Source organism: Aulonocara stuartgranti, assembly GCF_965226115.1.
Source record: "Aulonocara stuartgranti genome assembly, chromosome: 18".
Taxonomy (NCBI): domain Eukaryota; kingdom Metazoa; phylum Chordata; class Actinopteri; order Cichliformes; family Cichlidae; genus Aulonocara; species Aulonocara stuartgranti.
Window position 1 is genome coordinate 991,320 of NC_138954.1, and position 21,594 is coordinate 1,012,913.

At 40.4% G+C, this 21,594-nt stretch overlaps 1 protein-coding gene across 1 annotated transcript in view; it reads right to left on the minus strand.

Annotated features, from left to right (window-relative positions):
* Window positions 1-2,152: 2,152 nt before the first annotated feature.
* Window positions 2,153-21,594, minus strand: part of LOC309693941 (uncharacterized protein) — a 60,446-nt gene continuing 41,004 nt past the window's right edge. Inside the window, exons 2-3 of the mRNA XM_082513617.1 lie at window positions 17,234-17,445; window positions 2,153-4,690 (exon numbers count right to left, since the gene is read on the minus strand). Coding sequence (XP_082369743.1) covers window positions 3,426-4,690; window positions 17,234-17,405 — 1,437 coding nt within the window. The 5' untranslated portion in view covers window positions 17,406-17,445 and the 3' untranslated portion in view covers window positions 2,153-3,425. The remainder of the gene's footprint in view (window positions 4,691-17,233; window positions 17,446-21,594) is intronic.

Consider the following 21,594-nt stretch of genomic DNA (forward strand, 5'->3'; position numbering starts at 1 on the left):
AACAGTCAGACTCCAAACTCCGCCATGGCCAAGACCAAAGAGCTTTCGAAGGACACCAGGAAAAGTATTGTAGACCTGCACCAGACTGGGAAGAGTGAATCTACAATAGGCAAGCAGCTTGGTGTGAAAAAATCAACTGTGGGAGCAATCATCAGAAAATGGAAGACATACAAGACCACTGATAATCTCCCTTGATCTGGGGCTCCACGCAAGATCTCATCCCGTGGGGTCAAAATGATCATGAGAACGGTGAGCAAAGATCCCAGAACCACACGGGGGGACCTGGTGAATGACCTGCAGAGAGCTGGGACCAAAGTAACAAAGGTCACCATCAGTAACACACTACAACGGCAGGGAATCAAATCCCGCAGTGCCAGACGTGTTCCGCTGCTGAAGCCAGTGCATGTCCAGGCCCGCCTGAAGTTTGCCAGAGAGCACATGGATGATACAGCAGAGGATTGGGAGAACGTCATGTGGTCAGATGAAACCAAAGTAGAACTTTTTGGTATAAACTCAACTCGTCGTGTTTGGAGGACGAAGAATACTGAGTTGCATCCCAAGAACACCATACCTACTGTGAAGCATGGAGGTGGAAACATCATGCTATGGGGCTGTTTTTCTGCCAAGGGGACAGGACGACTGATCCGTGTTAAGGACAGAATGAATGGGGCCATGTATCGTGAGATTTTGAGCCAAAACCTCCTTCCATCAGTGAGAACTTTGAAGATGAAACGAGGCTGGGTCTTCCAACATGACAATGATCCAAAACACACCGCCCGGGCAACAAAGGAGTGGCTCCGTAAGAAGCATTTGAAAGTCCTGGAGTGGCCTAGCCAGTCTCCAGACCTCAACCCCATAGGAAATCTGTGGCGGGAGTTGAAAGTCCGTGTTGCTCGGCGACAGCCCCAAAACATCACTGCTCTCGAGAAGATCTGCATGGAGGAATGGGCCAAAATACCAGCTACTGTGTGTGCAAACCTGGTAAAGACCTATAGTAAACGTTTGACCTCTGTTATTGCCAACAAAGGTTATGTTACAAAGTATTGAGTTGTATTTTTGTTATTGACCAAATACTTATTTTCCACCCTAATTTACGAATAAATTCTTTACAAATCCTACCATGTGGATTCATGGATTTTTTTTTCACATTCTGTCTCTCACAGTTGAAGTGTACCTCTGGTGCAAATTACTGACCTCTGTCATCATTTTAGGTGGGGGAACTTGCACAATCGGTGGCTGACTAAATACTTTTTTGCCCCACTGTATATGTAAGCATTGAGCCAAAAGTAATAATGCCAACATATTAAATGAACAATATATTTGTCTCTTATATATAATACATCTAGACATACACTGTCAAAGATACTTATCTTTGAGTGAAGATTTAAGGTGATGGGAAATTTGAATAAATGCAACTTGAATCTTTACTGAAGCTCAGTATTTGACACAGAGTCCAAGTTCACTGCTGTAATAACTTTAATATTGGCCATATTATATTCACCCAAAGTGAGAGGACTTTGGTCTCATGAACAACATTAGCTAATTGTTATTTACTAGCTAATCTTAAAATGGGTGTTCAGTGCAGTAATGAAGCCCAATAATCATGTTTTCACAGTCCCGTGATCTCAGCCTCAGATACTTATTAAAATCACACAAAGCTCATGTAGAAACAAATGAACAAAAGGTTTTCTCCTTCATTTCTGTCAAACAAAGCTGTATGAAACGTTTCCAGCTGTTAGTATCATGGTTGCTAGGCAACCTGGGCAGCGCAACCGAGGCTAGACCATCCCATTTCACAAGCCTCGCACTTCCGGCCTTAGCGGTTATGGGGTCCACGGCCCTTGTGGACCATTAAGACTGTGTAAGGCTGAAAACTCTGAGTAGACATGGGATCAGAGACTAAACACAGGCTAAGATAAATACTAAGTAAGGAAGGACTAGAATTACAAACTAAAGAAAACCAAAACCATGAACAAGAGGCTTTGTAAAATATACATGATACTGTATATACACTATATTTCCACATTTTTATTATGGCTTTCATACATAGGTACATACATAAGAGAGAGAGAGAGAGAGAGAGAGAGAGAGAGAGAGAGAGCAAGAAAAGGATTAGCAATTTACTGCTTAGAAGCCTCAAATAAAGACCTGATTTAGACAGAAAAAAATCTGTATTTACTGAAGGCAGACATTTAAGAAACCTTTTGGTCATATACAATGAGTACAGGAGAGTTTAACTACAGGTTTAGTGCTTTATTTAATGCGTGCAGAACAAGAAATGAAAATGTTACGCTTACACCTATCTATCTTTGAACCTGAGGTTCTCACAGCAAGTCTAGATTCTTAAACAACTTAAAATTAACAGTAAATTAATATAAATGCACTAAATGAGCTAAATAAACAAAACATATGAATACAAAAGACCACCCCAATTAAAACAAAACAAAGATCTTCTATTTATTCAAAAAGAAACCAGCAGCACGTTGTCGCAGTGGCTTGCACCGTCCCATCACAGTAAGAAGGTCCTGGTTGGCTCAGGCCTCCCTGTGTGGAGTCTGCATGTTCTCTCTGGGTACTCCAGCTTCCTCCCACAGTCCAAAGACATGAATGTTGTTCTAAACAGTGATTATATTTACCACAGGTGAGAGTGTAACTGGTTTACTCTCTGATAGACTGTCAACCACATCATCACCACAGTGGACAGCATCATGTTTAAGATTTAGATGGAAAAACATAGAAACAGCTCCTAGATTTCAGTTTTGCGATACAGAGCACCCCCCTTTAGAAAAAAAAAGAAGCATATACTATCAATGAAGATCAACACACCAGGCTTCCTTTATATAAACTGAATTAACAAAACTAAAATCTCAGTCAGAATAAACAGACATTATCAGATGTCGATAAAATGATTAAAAAATTATAGAAAACAAAGAAAACATACCAATAAAACACTTGCTGAAAATATGACAAGAGTGTGCACTCGGCTCTCACTAGAGCTCTGATACTTTAAACTGGACCCATTTAAATGTTAAAGCTTATAGTTCCAAAGCCCAAGAAAATATTTGCTTTACTTTGTTGCAAACTAAAGTAATTGTTTTGTTTTTTGTGATCCATCTTCTAATAGCTACAATTAAATTAGTGTAACAGATTTAGCAGCAGATTCAGCAGAGAATCAAGTACAACATTTCCACGTTTTCTGCATACTTGAATATATATATGAATATATGCACATTCCAGTTAAACCTCTCAACTTTACCTGCTCTTTAACAGCTTATGTGTTCAGTGTAAGTTACCATAATCTTTAAATCAGTATTTATATTCATACCTCTTTCAATTATTCATAGCTGAACAGGGTAATTAAAACCAGATTTTAAAAAAGTAACTTTTGTGACACAAACCTCTAACTTTTAGCTCAAAGCAGCTCACTAAGCCAATAATCTTGTATCGATAGTGCACCGCTTAGCGTGAGTTTTCATGTGGCGCAACAAATGAGTTCTAGAGTTAAACCTTTTCCCACATGTTTTACATTCATACGGTTTCTCACCTGTGTGTGTTCTTGTGTGTTCTGTCAAAATAGAGTTACGGGTGAACGATTTCCCACAAGTTTTACAATGATATGGTTTAACACCTGTATGCATTCTCATGTGTTTCAATAAGGAACTACTATATGCAAATACTTTCCCACAAGTTTTACAATGATATGGTCTCTCACCAGTGTGCATCCTCGTGTGTTTCACTAAATCACTATTAGAAGCAAACATTTTCCCACATGTTTTACAATGATGTGGTTTCACACCTGTGTGAATTCCCATGTGTTTTAACAGAGAACTACTGTATCCGAACATTTTCCCACATGTTTTACAATGATATGGCTTTTCACCTGTATGAGCTCTTGTGTGCTTCAGTAAATCACCATTATAAGCAAACATTTTCCCACATGTTTTACATCCATATGGTTTCTCACCTGTGTGAGTCCGCATGTGTTTCAGTAAATTACTATTATATAGAAACATTTTCCCACATCTTTTACAATGATATGGTTTCTCACCAGTGTGCGTCTTCAGGTGTCTCAGTAAATCACTGTTATAAGCAAACTTTTTCCCACATGTTATACAAGAATAAGGCTTCTCACCTGTGTGAGCTCTTCTGTGCTTTGCTAAAGAGCCAGTACATACGAAACCTTTGCCACAAATAGTGCATGAATACGGTTTCTCGCCTGTGTGGATTCTATAATGTCTTGTCATTTCATAATTATATCGGAATACTTTTCCACAAACATCACATTTTAGATACTTTGTACTTTTATCAGAGTTACACCTACTCCCTGATGTTGTCGGGTCTTCTTTATTCTTGTGACTTTTGTTCGTAAATCGAATTGATTGTAAATCAAGTTTCTCGCTTCGTCCCTGATCTTGGTTCTCAGCTACAGCAGAGCTTAGAAACAGGAGCTGCTGCCCACCTGTTTCGGTTTGGTCACTTTTGTCGCAAGTAGCGGTCACCATAAAGGTATCCGTCTCCTCCTTCAGTATAAGCTGCTCTCCCTCCTGACTGCTGCAGAGTTCCTCCGGTTCCTCCTTAATCTGTGGAGATTCTGGTTTCCCGTGTTTCAGACTGGAGTTGTTATCCTGATTACAGAGCTGCTGCTCAGTCGGTACCACCTCCTTCTTAGGAACATGTTGCTGTAAGACATCTGGAGGGACAAAAGGAGACATCGCAAAGAAAGTGATATGATGTTATACCAGAAAAACAGAAGCAAATTTACTTTTAAATAAACTAAAGAACAGCAATAAGGGTAAACCATCATTAAACTACAAGCTGATGTCTTTAAAAAAAAAAGCACTCCATGAAGCTAGTACATCTTTTTATTTACCTTAGAATAAAATGACAACAATTCCAGGTTTCTCTTTAGCACTGTAGCTAGCCTGTTAGGCTGTCCAGTCCATGCACTGTTGAGCCAATGTTGAGCCAGTTAGTGAGCAGAATGATTTCAAAAGTCAGCAGCGCAGGAGTCGCAGTAGAAGAGCAGAATATGGACACGGCTAACTACCAAAATACAAAACATTATTTGGTCAATCCTTGTTTTCTTTCTTTTAGAACATTTTACCATCTCATCCTCTCTCTAAGGGAAAGGCTAGCAACCCATTGGAGGAAGCTCATTTCCGCCGCTTGTATCCACAATCATTTTCTTTCAGTCACTACCCACAGCTCGTGACCATAGGTGAGGGTAGGGATATAGATTGATCAGTAAATTTAGAGCTTCGCGTTTACAGTCAGCTCTTTCTTCACCACAACAGAGCGGTACAGCGTCCACATTACTGTGGCCACAGCACCAATCCCATCTGTTGATCTCCTGCACCCTTTTCCCTTCAATCGTGAACAAGACCACGAGATAGTTAAACTCCTCCACTTGAGGCAAGAACTAATCTTCTACCCAGATTGGGCACTCTACCCTTTTCCAGCTGAGGACCATGGCCTCAGATTTGGAGGTGCTGATTCTCATTCCCACCGCTTCACACTCAGCTGTGAAGCGTTCCAAAGTGAGCTGAAGGCCATCACCCAATGAAGCCAACAGAACCACATCATCCGCAAAAAGCATAGATGAGGTTCTGAGCCCACCCAAGTGAAAGCCTTCTGCCACTTGGCTAAGCCTAGAAATCCTGTCCACCCCTGGGGTGGGGGAGCACCAGCAACAGTGTGACCACTCTTCAGATGGCCTTGTTAAACATGAGGTCACTGGCTAATAAGACTTTTGTCTTAAATGATTTTATTCGCTCATCCGGACTTGACTTGTTATTCTTGACTGATACTTGGCTTCGCCCTGGTGAAGCCAAGTTTCATTCTCAGAACTGCTTCCACCCAATTTCACTGTTCTGAGCTCACCCCGAACCATTGGCAGAGGTGGAGGGCTAGCTTCAGTTTTTAAAAACAAATTTCGATGTCGGCAGCTGTCATCTGTTCTGTACCCCAGCTTCGAGGTGCAGTTATTGGAACTGAACCGCATCCCTTCATTTCTTTGTGCTTTGGTGTATTGCCCCCCGAAATTTGTTAAGGATTTTATTTCTGAATTTGCTGACTTACTGGGGAGTGTTGTCTTACGCTATGATCGTATTTTAATTGTTGGGGATTTTAACATTCATGTTTGTTGCAAAGACGACTCACTAGTCAAAGACTTCCTTACTCTTATTAATTCGTTTAATCTCACCCAGTGGGTAAGTGATCCAACTCACACAAAAGGTCACACACTCAACTTGGTACTGTCAAATGGTTTGGATATCTGCATCACAGACATCACGGATAAAGTTGTATGGGAAACGATTAAACATTATCCTTTTCTTTTCTCCGATTGGTGATCGCTTTAAATTGGGAGAACCTCAGGATTTCGGACCATTTTGTTTAATACTGTTATTAACAATGTTGATTTGTATAGTGATGGTTCTCTACGGCAAACACGCTAGATGAGCTCTCAGTCAATTGCTCATTTCACTGCTGCTTTTTTTGATTCCCCTCTTTTTGATGTTAATGGTATTGCGGATTTATCAGCGGAGGAACTTACCAACCTTTTTAATACTAGATGTGCCGACATTCTTAATTCGGTGGCACCTCTGAGGACATAAAGTGCCGAATTGTTACGCCAACCCTGGCTTAATGACACTACCCGCGCCCTTAGGTGTGAATGCCGGCACACTGAGCAAAAATGGAAAAAAGATAAACTCCATGTCTCGCTGGACATGCTGCCAAATCTACCTTCTTCTCTGGTATTATTAGGTCTAACTGCCATAATCCCCAAGCCCTTTTTAGTATTTTTAATTTCTTGATAAACCCTTGCCCCTTTACTTATAGGGATGCCTCCCCTGTACTTTGTAATAAATTTTTAAATATTTCACTGGCAAAATTTCAGTTCTGAGGGCATCTCTCTCATCTCCATCATTGTTAGTTTCTGACCCTGTTCCAGTCCCTGAATGCTTGACTGTCTTTCAACAGTTCCAGCCACTGTCTGATTCTGATTTAACAGCTATAATTGATCATCTCAAAATCTCGAATTCCCCCCATGATATCCTTCCCTCTCGTTTTCTTAAGGAAGCTTTGCCCACTGTTGGTCCCTGTATCCAACTGTTACTGAATATATCACTGTCATCAGGTTGTGTACCGTCAGTATTTAAGCACGCTGTCGTGCAACCCATTATAAAGAAAAAGAACACATGCTGCCGTTGGGATTACACTTCCTTTCACTGCTACGCCGACGACATACAATTTTATTTCCCTTTGACATCGGATGTCTCTACTTCCTTGCAACCCCTATTTGACTGTCTAAATGAGGCCAAAACTTGGTTATCATGTAGCTCGCTCACACTGAACGAGGATAAGACAGAAGTTATAGTTTTTGATAGTCACACCCCGCTGGAACAACTAACCGATGCCTTAGGGCTCCTTGCTAGCCATCTCTCACCCACTGTTAGAAACCTTGGTGTTTTCCTGGGCAGCTCTTTTAAACTCAAGAAACAGATCTCTCCTGTGGGAAAAAAAAAGTTTCTACCACCTGCGTCAGACATCTAAAGCTAAACTATACCTCACTTTGAAGGTCCTTGAAAAGCTCATTCACGCTTTTATCACTTCCAAATTAGACTACTGTAACTCTCTCTACTTGGGCCTTCTATTTTTCTCTATTCACCGGCTCCAGTTAGTTCAAAACGCAGCTGCGTGTCTCTTAACTGGTACTAGAAATTATGTCCACATCACACCAGTTTTAGCCAACCTACATGGGCTCCTTGTTGATTATTGTATCAATTTCAAAATTCTTTTGCTTACCTTTAAAATTTTAAATAATTTGGATCCCAGCTATCTATGTGAACTCGTTCATTTGTATATCCCTAATAAGGCACTTAGATCTTCCAATCAAATGCTCCTGATGCAACCAAGGTCTTGTCTGAAGTCCAAAGGTGATCGGGCCTTTGCTGTCGTAGCTCCCAGACTCTAGAATAACCTCCCTCCTTATATTCGTTCCTCCGAGTCCATCCAGTCTTTTAAATTGTGTCTTAAAACTTATTATTTTAGTGTCGCTTTTGATTTAAACTAGTATGTTATTTCGTGGCCAGTTTTTGTTTCAAACAATTGTCATATTGTTTCCTGCCCTCCTTTAAACTGTTTCCTTTTTTTAATTCTGTCTTATGGTATTGCTCTGACCGACTGTGAAACACTTTGGTCAACTTTGTTGTATTTTTATGTGCTATAGAAATACATTTTGATTTTTTTGGGGGGGATATAATAACGAACAAAGGGCAGCCCTGCCGGAGCCCATCACCCACCAGGAACGAGTCCGACTTATTGCCAGCCAGTCACCCCATATTCCCGGAGCACCCCCACAGAAGACCCTGGGAATCTCTCTCCAAATCACCAAAACACACGTAGACTGGTTGGGCAAACTCCCATGCACCCTCAAGTATCATTGAGAAGGATCTATACAGTGTTCCACGACTAGGATGAAAACAGCATTGTTCCTCCTGTACTCAAGGTTTGACTAACGGATGGACTCTCCTTTCCAGCAACCTGGCATAGACCTTCCCATGGAGGCCGAGGAGTGCGATTTCCCTACAGTTGGAACACACCCTCCGGTCCCCCTTCTTAAAGATGTACAGTAGATCGTACAATAATAGATACAGAGAAAAACCCAACAATCATATGACCCCCTATGAGCAAGCACTTTGGCAACAGTGGGAAGGAAAAACTCCCTTTTAACAGGAAGAAACCTCCGGCAGAACCAGGCTCAGGGAGGGGCGGCCATCTGCTGTGATTGGTTGGGGTGAGAGAAGGAAGACAGGATAAAGACATGCTGTGGAAGAGAGACAGAGATTAATAACAGATATGATTCAATGCACAGAGGTCTGTTAACACATAGTGAGTGAGAAAGATGACTGGAAAGGAAAAACTCAATGCATCATGGGAATCCCCTGGCAGCCTAAGTCTATTGCAGCATAACTAAGGGCGGATTCAGGGTCACCTGGTCCAGCCCTAACTATATAATAATAATAATAATAATAATAATAATGGATACTTTATTGATCCCCATGGGGAAATTACTTGTTTTTCTCTGCATTTGACCCATTCACTCAGTGAAGCAGTGGGCAGCCCACTAAGCAGGCGCCCGGGGAGCAGTGTGTAGGGACGGTACCTTGCTCAGGGGTACCTCAGGGTAGCCGTTAAGTGGATTCGAACCGCCGACCTTCCGATCATGGGGCGACCACTTTACCTACTGAGCTATCCCTGCCCCATATGCTTTAGCAAAAAGGAAAGTTTGAAGCCTAATCTTAAAAGTAGAGATAGTGTCTGTCTCCTGAATCCAAACTGGAAGCTGGTTCCACAGAAGAGGGGCCTGAGAACTGAAGGCTCTCCCTCCCATTCTACTTTTAAATACTCTAGGCACAACAAGTAGGCCTGCAGTGTGAGAGCGAAGTGCTCTAATAGGGTGATATGGTACTACAAGGTCATTAAGATAAGATGGGGCCTGATTATTTAAGACCTTGTATGTGAGGAGCAGGATTTTGAATTCTGGATTTAACAGGAAGCCAATGAAGGGAAGCCAATACAGGAGAAATCTGCTCTCTCTTTCTAGTCCCTGTCAGGACTCTTGCTGCAGCATTTTGGATTAGCTGAAGGCTTTTCAGGGAGTTTTTTGGACTTCCTGATAATAATGAATTACAGTCGTCCAGCCTGGAAGTAATAAATGCATGAACTAGTTTTTCAGCGTCACTCTGAGACAGGATATTTCTAACTTTAGAGATGTTGCACAAATGGAAGAAAGCAGTCTTACATATTTGTTTAATATGTGCTTTGAAGGACATGTCCTGGTCAAAAATGACTCCAAGGTTCCTCACAGTGTTACTGGAGGCCAAGGTAATGCCATCCAGAGTAAGAATCTGGTTAGATACCATATTTCTAGGCTTTTCAGGGCCGAGTACAATAACCTCAGTTTGATCTGAATTAAGAAGCAGAAAGTTAGCGGCCATCCAGGTCTTTATGTCTTTAAGACATTCCTGCAGTTTAACTCATTGGTGTGTGTTATCTGGCTTCATGGACAGATAGAGCTGGGTGTCATCAGCATAGCAGTGTAAATGTATGCTATGTCTTCTAATGATACTGCCTAAGGGAAGCATGTATAATGTAAACAGAATTGGTCCTAGCACTGAACCCTGTGGAACTCCATAATTAACCTCAGTGTGTGAAGAGGACTCTCCATTTACATGAACAAACTGGAGTCTATTAGATAGATATGATACAAACCACTGCAGTGCAGTACCTGTAATACCTACAGCATGTTCTAATCGCTCTAATAGGATATTATGGTCGACAGTATCGAACGCTGCACTGAGGTCTAGCAGGACAAGCACAGAGATGAGTCCACTGTCAGAGGCCATAAGAAGATAAGAAGTCTTTTCAGTGTTTGAAATGAACAATCATTGGCGATTGTGGCTCAAGAGTTGGGAGTTCGCCTTGTAATCGGAAGGTTGCCGGTTCGAGCCCCGGCTCGGACAGTCTCGGTCGTTGTGTCCTTGGGCGAGACACTTCACCCGTTGCCTACTGGTGGTGGTCAGCGGGCCCGGTGGCGCCAGTGTCCAGCAGCCTCGCCTCTATCAGTGCGCCCCAGGGTGGCTGTGGCTACAATGTAGCTTGCCATCACCAGTGTGTGAATGTGTGTGTGAATGGGTGGATGACTGGATATGTAAAGCGCTTTGGGGTCCATAGGGACTAGTAAAGCGCTATATAAATACAGGCCATTTACCATTTACAACAATCAACTTCATTTTCAAGAGGAAAAGAAAATGGATTACAGTGGTAGAATAAAAACACCAGAACAAATTACGGCTTTTAAAACAGACTTAGAAAATTATGACTGGCAAAATGTTTATGTGGAAGACACTAATGATGCTTACAATGCATTTTTGGATATATTTTTGTCAATCTATGACAGCCATTGTCCAATTAAAAAGTTTTCTAAAAATTATAAAAAGAAAAAACAATGGTTTACACAAGGTCTGGAAAGAGCCTGTAAAAAGAAAAATAGGTTATACAGGATTTTTTTTGACACATAGAACAAAGGAAAATGAAGACAAATATAAGAAATATCGAAATAAATTAACATCTATTATGCGATATGAAAAGAAAAGATATTATGAACAGCTGCTTCAAAAACATAAAAGTAATATTAAGGCTACCTGGAGTGTATTAAATAGGATAATAAAAAATCAACATAATACATGTTCTCCAACACATATTGTAACAAGAGGTAACGTAGTGATTGAGAATACTGAGAGCATAGTTAATGAATTTAATGATTACTTTGTTAATGTAGGTCCCAACTTGGCAAAAGAGATTTCTGTACCAGGAGGAAATGATGAAGTAGATTCTACTTCTTGTAAATGTAACTCAATGTTTCTTGGTGGAGTCTGTGAGAGTGACATTGTAGAAGTGGTGAGTAAATTCAAGAGTAAAAAATCCACGGATTGTGATGAACTTGACATGTCACTAATTAAAGAAGTTCTTCATAGTGTCCTTCAGCCGTTAACATATATTTGTAACAAATCATTTCAAACTGGAATTTTTCCAGATAAAATGAAAATTGCCGAAGTGATCCCACTATATAAAACTGGTGATAAACAGATTGTGTCAAACTATAGACCGGTATCTTTACTGCCTCAGTTTTCAAAGATTCTTGAAAAACTATTTGCAAACAAACTAGATTCTTTTATTGATAAATATGATTTATTGAATGATCATCAGTATGGGTTCAGAAGAAATCGCTCAACATCTCTAGCTGTGATGGAATTTATTGAAAATATTGCAACGGCTGTGGATGAAAAACAGTTTGGAATAGGTGTGTTCATTGATTTACGTAAAGCCTTTGATACGATAGATCATTCTTTACTTTTACAGAAGTGTGAAAGGTATGGTTTAAGAGGTGTTGTACAATTTTGGTTAAATAGTTACTTGAATAATAGGTTCCAATATGTGAGTATTAATAACATGAAATCTAAACTTAGAAAAGTAACTTGTGGAGTTCCGCAAGGATCTGTTTTGGGACCTAAGTTATTTTTACTTTATATAAATGATATTTGTACAGCCAGTGATACTTTAAAATATGTGATGTTTGCTGATGATACAAACTTATTTTGCTCAGGAAAAGACATAAAGAAATTACTGAAAACAGTAGAAACAGAACTCATGAAGTTAAATAGATGGTTTGTATTTAATAAACTATCATTGAATGAAAGTAAAACAAAATTTATGTTATTTGGAGGTAGTAAAAGTAATATTAAAGTAGAATTGAATTTAAATAATGTTGAAATTGAAAGAGTATATGAGACAAAATTTTTAGGAGTAATTATTGATGATAAACTTTGTTGGAAGCCCCACATAGAACATGTGAAACGAAAATTATCCATGTCTATTTCTATTCTTTATAAAACAAGAGATTTTTTGAATAAGAACTGCCTTTATTTATTGTATACTTCCCTTTGTTTGCCTTATATGACCTACTGTGCAGAAATTTGGGGGAACACATACAAAACATATTTGGATTCAATATTTAAATTGCAAAAAAGAGCTATTAGAATAATAAATAAAGTTGGATATAGGGAGTCCACCAACCAGTTTTTTGTAGGATCATCTATGTTAAAATTCATGGACATTATATATTCTAAAACTTTAGAAATGATATATCGTGTCATGAAAAAGAATGTTCCAATTTGTATTTTAAGTATGTTTCAACTAAGAGATGGAAAATATGATTTGAGGGGGTCTTATAAGTTTGAAATGCCTAAAGTGAGAACCAATGTTAAGTATAGATGTGTGTCAGTTTTGGGAGTGAAATTATGGAATGGACTTAATGATGAACTGAAGATGTGTTTTTCTTTGTCATTCTTCAGGAAGATTTTAAAAACTTAGTATTATACAAGGTTATAGAAATTTGGTTTGTTAAATTTTTTTTGTGTTGATTTAATTTCTTGATTTATCATTGATTTCTTTTCAAACTGTTATACAACTTATTTATCAATGCTATTTATTTTCTTGGTTATGGATTTGATTATTTCTATGGGGGTAAGGGATAGGATAAGTATAAGCCATAAGGCTTCAGCCTATTCCTTTTTCGGTTTCTGTTTGAGTACTTTTATGTAAAATTATAATCTGTTGTTGTTGTTGACTGAAATAAATTTCAATTCAATTCAATTCAAGATCATTTGTAACCTTCACTAAAGCTGTTTCTGTGCTGTGATGAGCTCTGAAACCTGACTGAAACTCTTCAAATAAACCTCTGCAGATGATCTGTTAGCTGTTTGACAACTACTCTTTCAAGGATGTTTGATATGAAAGGAAGGTTGGAGATTGGCCTATAACTAGCTAAGACTGCTGGGTCTAGAGATGCTTTTTGAGTAAAGGTTTAACTACAGCCAGCTTGAAGGCCTGTGCTACATAGCTGATTATTAGAGATAGGTTGATCATATTTAAGATTGAAGCATTAAAGCCCCTGGGGTGGACCTCATCCACCCTAGGGGCTCTGCCACCAAGGAGTTATTTAACTGCCTCAGTGGTCTAAGGAGCATGGAAAAAAGTGTCAGGACTCCTTTAAGTTGCTTGAAGACGTTTCACCTCTCATCTGAGAAGCTTCTTCAGTTCTAGGGTCAAGTGGTGGGGAGTCCCAGATTTCAGCCCTGTGGGAGTGCCCCCCTCCTCCCTGAGAGGGACAGTGGACCCCCTAATGATCCTCTACCTAATCACATGAGCCAAGGTGTAAAAACGGATGTAGGTCTACCTTATCATGTGATGTCCTGAGGTCAGATGGCCCAGGATGTGAGTGGGAGTTTAGGCGTCTGGGAAGGGATCTCAAAACTGGATTATAGATGGCACAGTGTCGTAAATCACCTTCTCTGTTCAAAGATGGTCGTGCACAGTGGATATAAATGGCTTCTTTTACTCATTCAAACCATTAATCTTCTCTGTCCAATATGTGTACATTGGTATCCCTGAAAGAGTGACCTTTGTCCTTTAGATGCAGATTGACCGTTGAGTCTTGTCCCATGGAGTTGGGTCCTCCACGGAACACCTCCATGGGACAAGACTTGGCGGTAAATATGGTAAACCTCTCTACTTGTAAGCTTTGTACCACAGGTCTGCGCTAACTTAATCATTACTTTAAAAGCCACAGTAAGTCAGATAATCAGTGTTGGGGAGTAACGGAATACATGTACTGGCATTGTGTATTTCAAATACAAAATTTGAGTGACTATATTCTGTTACAGTCACCATTTTTAAAAAGTTATTCAGAATACAGTTACTTTGTTGAAATAAATGGATTACACTGCAGTCTTTTCCTGTTTCATGTTAGGCTATGCCCTCTCTATTTTTGGTAATTCCACATCGGTGGAAACCCAAACAAAACCCGCATTAAGAGGCTCTAATGCCTGTGTCTCAATCTTGCAGCCCATGAAGTGAAGAAATATTTTTTAATAATTTAAAAAAAATTTTTTAATTATTATTCAAAAAATTATTTAATATGAAGGCAATAGTTGGAGTGTTACAGGCATAATCCTAAAGAATATAGCCTCATGGGCAGTGTAGTCTGTGCTGCAGGGAGAATGGACTGCCATACCAGTTATGTAAATGGTCTGATTCTTATATAGCGTTTTTGTACTCTCACGGAGTACTCAAAGCGCTCTATACAACATGCCTCATTCACCCAATCACACCCATTCTCACAAGCACTTTATCTATACATAGTGCTTACTAACGACATTCACACACATTCATACTCCAGGGTTAGTATCTTGACATGCAGACTGGAAGAGCCAGGGATCAAACCACCAACCTCCCGATCAGTAGGTGACCACCTCTACCTCCTGAGCTACAGCCACCATGTCTGTGAGCGTGAGGGAGGGAGAAAAGGGAGAGGGGAAAAGAGTTGACGAGTTGTCACCGAGCAGAAACGGGAGTTGGAAGCATGCAAATATAATAATAACCACTGCAGCCAAAAAGAGAGCCTGACAAGCCCAGTTGAAAGTAAGCTATTAGGACTTGACTGTACACTGTGTTCGTGTTTTCCTCCAAAACAATAAGTTTTGTTGGAGCAGCCTTTCAATGCCTCTCTCTGTCTCTCGCTAGCAAAGTCGACCCAGACAACATATTAAAGCTAGTTTTCGGCTATGAGCCCAACAAGGAACCCGACATATTAGCCAGGACTCCCTTCACTACGGTTTGGAGCTGCTGACCTTTTTTATATATGTGCAGAAAGGTTTTCTATAAGAGATCGCTGCTAAAAGTGCAGCCTTACCTAATGTCCACCCTACTGTTACTCATTGTATATTAAGATTTAAAAATGTAGTTGGTGTTGGTTTGGCGACTAACTAGGGCTGGGCGATATGACCCATGATCCATATCACGGTATAATTAGAAGCATGTGCGGTAACGATAAATATTGCGATATATTCTTTTTTCTGTATAACATATTTTCCATCCTAAAAATCATTTAATCCTCCCCCCCCCACACACACACAGACAAAACATTAAGGATTGTACATTAACATAAAACTGTTGTGTACACACACACACACACACACACACACACACACACACACACACACACACACACACACACGAAGAGAGAGAGTTGTATGCAACCAGCTACCAAACGGCCATCATAATTCCTCACACAATGAGAACAGGACAAATCAACAATTAACAATGACTGATTAATATTAAAATCTGTAACATAATGTATTGTTTGGAGTTTAGTCTGTTACTGTTAATATTTTTACCATTTCTTCTTGGAGCAACTGTAACCCACATAATTTCCTTAGGGATTAATAAAGTATTCTGATAGTTTCAGGATAACCTGCCATTATCCAATCACACATCTGCTTACCTGCATCTTTGCTCGTTTCTCCTCCTCTTCTTTTCTCTTTTTTCTAAACTGAGCACCTGATGGCTTTGAACTTTTCTTGTCCATCTTCCATTGGTTTTAATTTTGCACTCCAGTATGAACACAAATCCCTCAACTCGAGGATCACCACAACATGATCTAACAGACCTACACCTTAGTTCACAGATTCACTTTGTCACAACCCAGGATTCAGATCATGAATCCATAATGAGCTTGGATTTACATCATTATGGATGAAATACGCTCTATTTGGAAGCAGCAGGCCCCTCCCCTTTCGACGGGTTGTGTGGAGACTTTAAATCATCAAACTGTAAATTTTAAATTGTTATTGATCCTTTACCCCGACTCCTAAAGTGTATATTTATTTTCTTATATATATTGTTTGTTTACTTGCACTGCTGTAACTGGAGCCTCGTCGTCTCGTCTCTATATGCTGGACTGTCTGTAGCGGAGATGTCTGGTGTTTTCGTGTTTGTTGCTTTGTTTTTATTTTGTTTGATTTTGCGAGTTGGTTATTAGACGCTGCTCCAGCCAGAGACTCCCCCGCCGCCCCGCCCTCTCTTCCCTGTGCCGCCAGCAGCGGGCGCACCTCGCAAACGGGGGGGGGGGGCGCCCTTACTCCCAGCAAATGGGCGATAGAAAACCGATCGGTGCCTGTGACATTCCCACTATGCGCTGGCTGACGTCGGGCAGCATGAGTACCAGCAATTTTTTTTTGTGCCAATACCCGTGATACCGACCCGGGCAACCGCCCGTGTCGCCCGTATCTAAAACCGCTACTGAGCTCAGCCTTGTGTATATACAGATGTATTGCACAACTAATGTTGCCGTATTTGTTTATATTGTTGTTGATGAATAAAATTCACTTAAAAAAAAAGCTTAACAGGAAACATGAAGCTGTTTAAAATGATTCCGCCTAAACAAACCCATTCATTGATGAATTCAGGTTGAATAAATGCTCAAATCCGGCCTGATTACAAAGCATTACATTAAATATTCTATAGAAAGGAAAAGCGGGACAGAGCGGGGAGGAAACGGACCAGGTCGGAATGCAACCACGACACGTCCGGGGGCTTTTCGGCACATGGGCCCCCCTCTGAACCAGACTCACAAATCTTCTAATCCTAACTTTGTTTCACTAAATAATCAGGAGAGAAATCCAGGCTGATTTCAGCGCCTGCTGTTTGAATGCAGCGCAGCGCAGTCCTGTCCTCTGTTTGCTCTTTGTTAGCTCACATCAAAAAGTCCTCACAATCAGAAACGTCCCGCAGAGCTGTGATCAGGATCCTCCCTCAGAGGGACACTCACCTGTCCTGTGCAGCTTGATTTGGGGTTTCCAGGTGATATCCAGCAGTCTGCGCTGACGGTCGATCTCTTCCTCGTACTGGACGATCGTTTTTTCAAACTCCAAGAATATTTGTTCAGCAGCAGCAGTTAGTCGCTCGTTGATGAACTCTCTCAGATACTGAACTGAAGGCATCGTTGCTGCCGCGGCTCACACACTCAGCTCACACACTCAGCTCACACACAACAACACAACAGTCCCTGTGCTCAGGCACACACACGTGGAAAGCTAACGGTATTAGCGCCTTTCCTTTGTTTTCTTCCGCCTGGTGTCACGTGGTGAGCTTCCGGCAGAGCACACGTGTTGCCTTTAGTTCCTATGTGTACATTTTTAAACTCACCGTTGCAGTAAATGAACAGATTCTAAGCAGCAAGGCTACAGTGCGAAGAGAAAACAGATCCATCAAAAACAAATTATCCTTTTGCCATAAGCATTGTTGCATTGTGTGAAACTAAAACCGGTGAGCATTAGTTTGGTGATGAGAGAGCTCAGAGGAGAACAATCAGACAGGTTGGAGCTGACAGAAAGAACAGCTGTGAACATCAGTCTTATCCAGGGACTCTTCAACATGTGCATTGAAGGAGAGGTAGATCAAACTACCAACGGATAGATTTCACTTTATAGACTTCCTGCTGCAAGATCTCCAAGCAAAGCAGAGCAGCAGAAAGACGTGCTGAGTGTGAAGCTGTCAGCAGGGGGAATAACACAGGGCTGTGAATGAGTCCTGTCACTGTGATCAGGCTCCTCCTTCTAATCCACCAACTTAGTGTTGATGAAGACTAAACAGAGAGATCACAGCTTCTTTATACTTGCTGTAGCTCACAGTTACTCTACACTGCAGATATGACGCCTCTGTTCATCTCAGTGCTGCTGGCTGCTATGTGCCTCGGTATGAACACAACTCTGTTTCTTTGATATCAACATTGACGTGATTCTTTAACAGCACACTGATACTGTTTGTTGGTGTTTTACAGAATGCAGAGCACAAAAAGACAACGTGCTGCAAGCAAAAGGAGAAGAGACTGCTGCTGCAGGAGGCACAGTGACACTTGGCTGTCAGTATAACACCAGCTCATCAAATATTAATCTCTTCTGGTACAAACAGGATGGAAACAACAGCCCCAAATTCATCCTGATGCGCTATAGTGGGGATCAAGGAAACACAGCAGAGGAGTTCAAGGAGAGATTTTCATCCACACTGGATTCCAGCATCAGATCAGTTCCTCTGAAGATCCAGAAGCTTCAGCTGTCTGACTCTGCTGTGTACTACTGTGCTCTGCAGCCCACAGTGACAGGAAACAGCAAAACTCTGTACAAAAACCTTTGGAGCAAAGACAACAGAATACTCCACAACATCCACTAGAGGGAGCCACACACTGTTAAACCTCTCTCCAGTCAGAATTACAGTCTTTACTTGTTTGATCACATTGATGGAAAGCGTTAAGGCCTATTATTTTCTCTCTTCTTTCTACATTTTTCATTTCAGTGTCTGATCGATGCACTCCTCCACTTTTCATCAGGACCAAATTCTGTGGGTCCTTCCAATATTTGCCAGTGAAATATAGTACAGTGGTCCCTCGGAACATGGGGAACAGAGCCTTCAGTTGCTCTCTTCCTCAAGCCATAAGAAATAAAAACTCTCTTCCTGTGTTTAAGTCACAGCTCAAAACACATCTGTTCAAACTGGTTTATTCACTTTAGTGCTGATTTTCTGTTGTCAAGTTCTGTTTTGCAATTTTAACTTATTTTATGTATTTTATGACTATTGCTCCCTTTATTAATTTTGTTCTTTTGTAAGGTGACCTTGGGTTTTTGAAAGGCGCCCACAAATAAAATGTACTATTATTATTATTATTACTTCTCTACCGTGGTGATGGGATTTCCGGCTCTTTTTAGAGAGCCGGCTCTTTCAGCTCCCAACCGGCTCTTCAGGTTGTTTTGTTGCTTTAAATAATTTATTATTAACAACAATATAAAATTATGCACTAAAGGAATTACTAATGTAAAAAAAAGTGGTTTTATTTAGAGACAGAGCAGGTACAAACTCCAAAACACATTTCTAGCGTTAACTGAACTTCCAAAACAGAGCTACCTAGATCACTTAAATTACACAATTGAAAGCATGAAAGCATGTGTGTATTGTTATATTCAAATAATTAAAGAAAAAATGTTCATTTACCTGTTACTACCACACACCAAATCCGGTCATTGGTACTTTCTGGCTTGTGTAGCCACTACGTAACAAAAGCTCAACACTGTGCCTAGCATCCTGGAGCACGTCTGTTGTGTTTTGTACGTGTTTTGGAGCTTGTATGTGCTTTGTCTCTAAAAAAAACAAAACAAAACATGGCTCGCGTCATTCACGTCAAAGATCCGGCTCTAAGAGCTGTTTCGTTCGCAACCGACACATCACTACTCTACGAGACTGAAACTGTGAGAAGAACATTGGACTAGTTTCCCTTTGACTGTACAAATGTAGTTGTACTTTTTTAGTTGTTATTTAGCTCATGAGTATCTTACACAATGCCAGTCTTACATTCCTGTTGCATCTCATAGTATTAGACCCTTACCTGGCACTTCTATTTTAACTCTGTTATTTGTTGTTTATTGTATACTGCACATTTTTTACTCATTCTCATCCTGCTGCTGTAACACAGTTTTACCTGTGAGATCAAAAAAGTCAAACTTAAAATCACACATGCAAACGTGTGAGTGTGAATATTCTGTCTCTGTTAGACCTGTGATAGACGGCCAACCTGCTCCCTTACTCAGTGATCACCACAGTGGTTAGGTTGGCCGTCATGTTTGAGTTTTGGGTGGATAAAAAACAAAGAATGAAAACAAACAGCTGTTGTGCATTTTTGGTTTATAACATAATTGTAAAATTCTAACTTTAATTCAACAACACAGTAGATTTCCATGTGTATCAAAAAACTGAAAAGACAAAACAACAACAAATAAAAACATTAAAAATTGATCACATCGCAGTCTGACAGCTGAAGACATCAGGCTGATCTGACTGTTCAGGACAATAATGCAGAGGCTTCCTGCGCCGTAACAGTGGGTGTACAACAAGTTTCTGTAAAAAACGGTCGTGGTGGTGAGAAAAATGACCGTTACAGCAGGTATACTACTGCGTTAAGGTGGTTTAACTCTGAACCTTTAGAAACTCTCTACCTAGACACTGTTTTCTCTAAAAAGACTTCTAACCTGAGGGGTAGATTATGAATGGTAAATGGCCTGTATTTATATAGCACTTTTACTAGTCCCTAAGGACCCCAAAGCGCTTTACATATCCAGTCATCCACCCATTCACACACTGGTGATGGCAGCTACATTGTAGCCACAGCCACCCTGGGACACACTGACAGAGGCGAAGATGATATTAAGGGAACAACTGCACATTAGAGACCTGAAACTTACAGCAGCAAAAACTAAGAAAAGATTTGCTTTAGCTTGTGGCAAATCTAAATTAATTGTATTACTTTCTTGTGTTGTGTGTTCTAATTGCTACAATTTAATCAGTGTTAAAGAGATTTAGCAGCAGATTAGAATGAGGTATAACAGCACAGTCACTTTTAAAGTGAAACTCTGAACACATTACCTGCTCCTGACCAGGTTATTAGTGTAAGTTACCACAGCGAATTAGATAAAAACAGCTACTTTTGTGACACAAACCTCTGACTTTTAGCTCAACACAGCTGAGCAATTAACCTTGTGTCAAAATACACCTCTCAGTGTGAGTTCTCATATGGCGCCACAACTGTGTTCTGGTTTTGAACCTTTTTTCACATCTTTGACAACAAAGCCACTGGGTTCAACAGCACCAACACGGAGCAGAAGACGCCTATTTAGCTATGCTATAAAACTAGTCCTGCACCCGATGGCAACACAACAAATCTCTTCTATCACTTATAGAAGGTCCACAAAAAAGAATACTCAAGAATCCAGAAAATCCAAGCTAAACCAAGTTGTGGAACGACGGGAGCAAGTTGGGAAAATAAAAACTATACCAGCGGAAGATACAGCAGTCTTTCACACAAGGCCCTCATGAGAAAACGTCCCAGCGCCATAAACAAATCACAGGAGCCGTCTCACATTACATTTGTAAAGGCATGGCCCCGGTTTATGTAGTTGAGAAGGACAGCTTTCTGCTGCTTTGTGAGTTTCTTTTTGTTTCCGTACAATATTCTGCTCCTGCTGTGCAATATTTCAGCTATATGTGCAATCTCCATCCCTTAATGACCATAGCCCTTCCACCCTTATTTATTATTTACAATGTTTTATTATGACGTCTACATCATGTTTATAGTGTACATAGTGT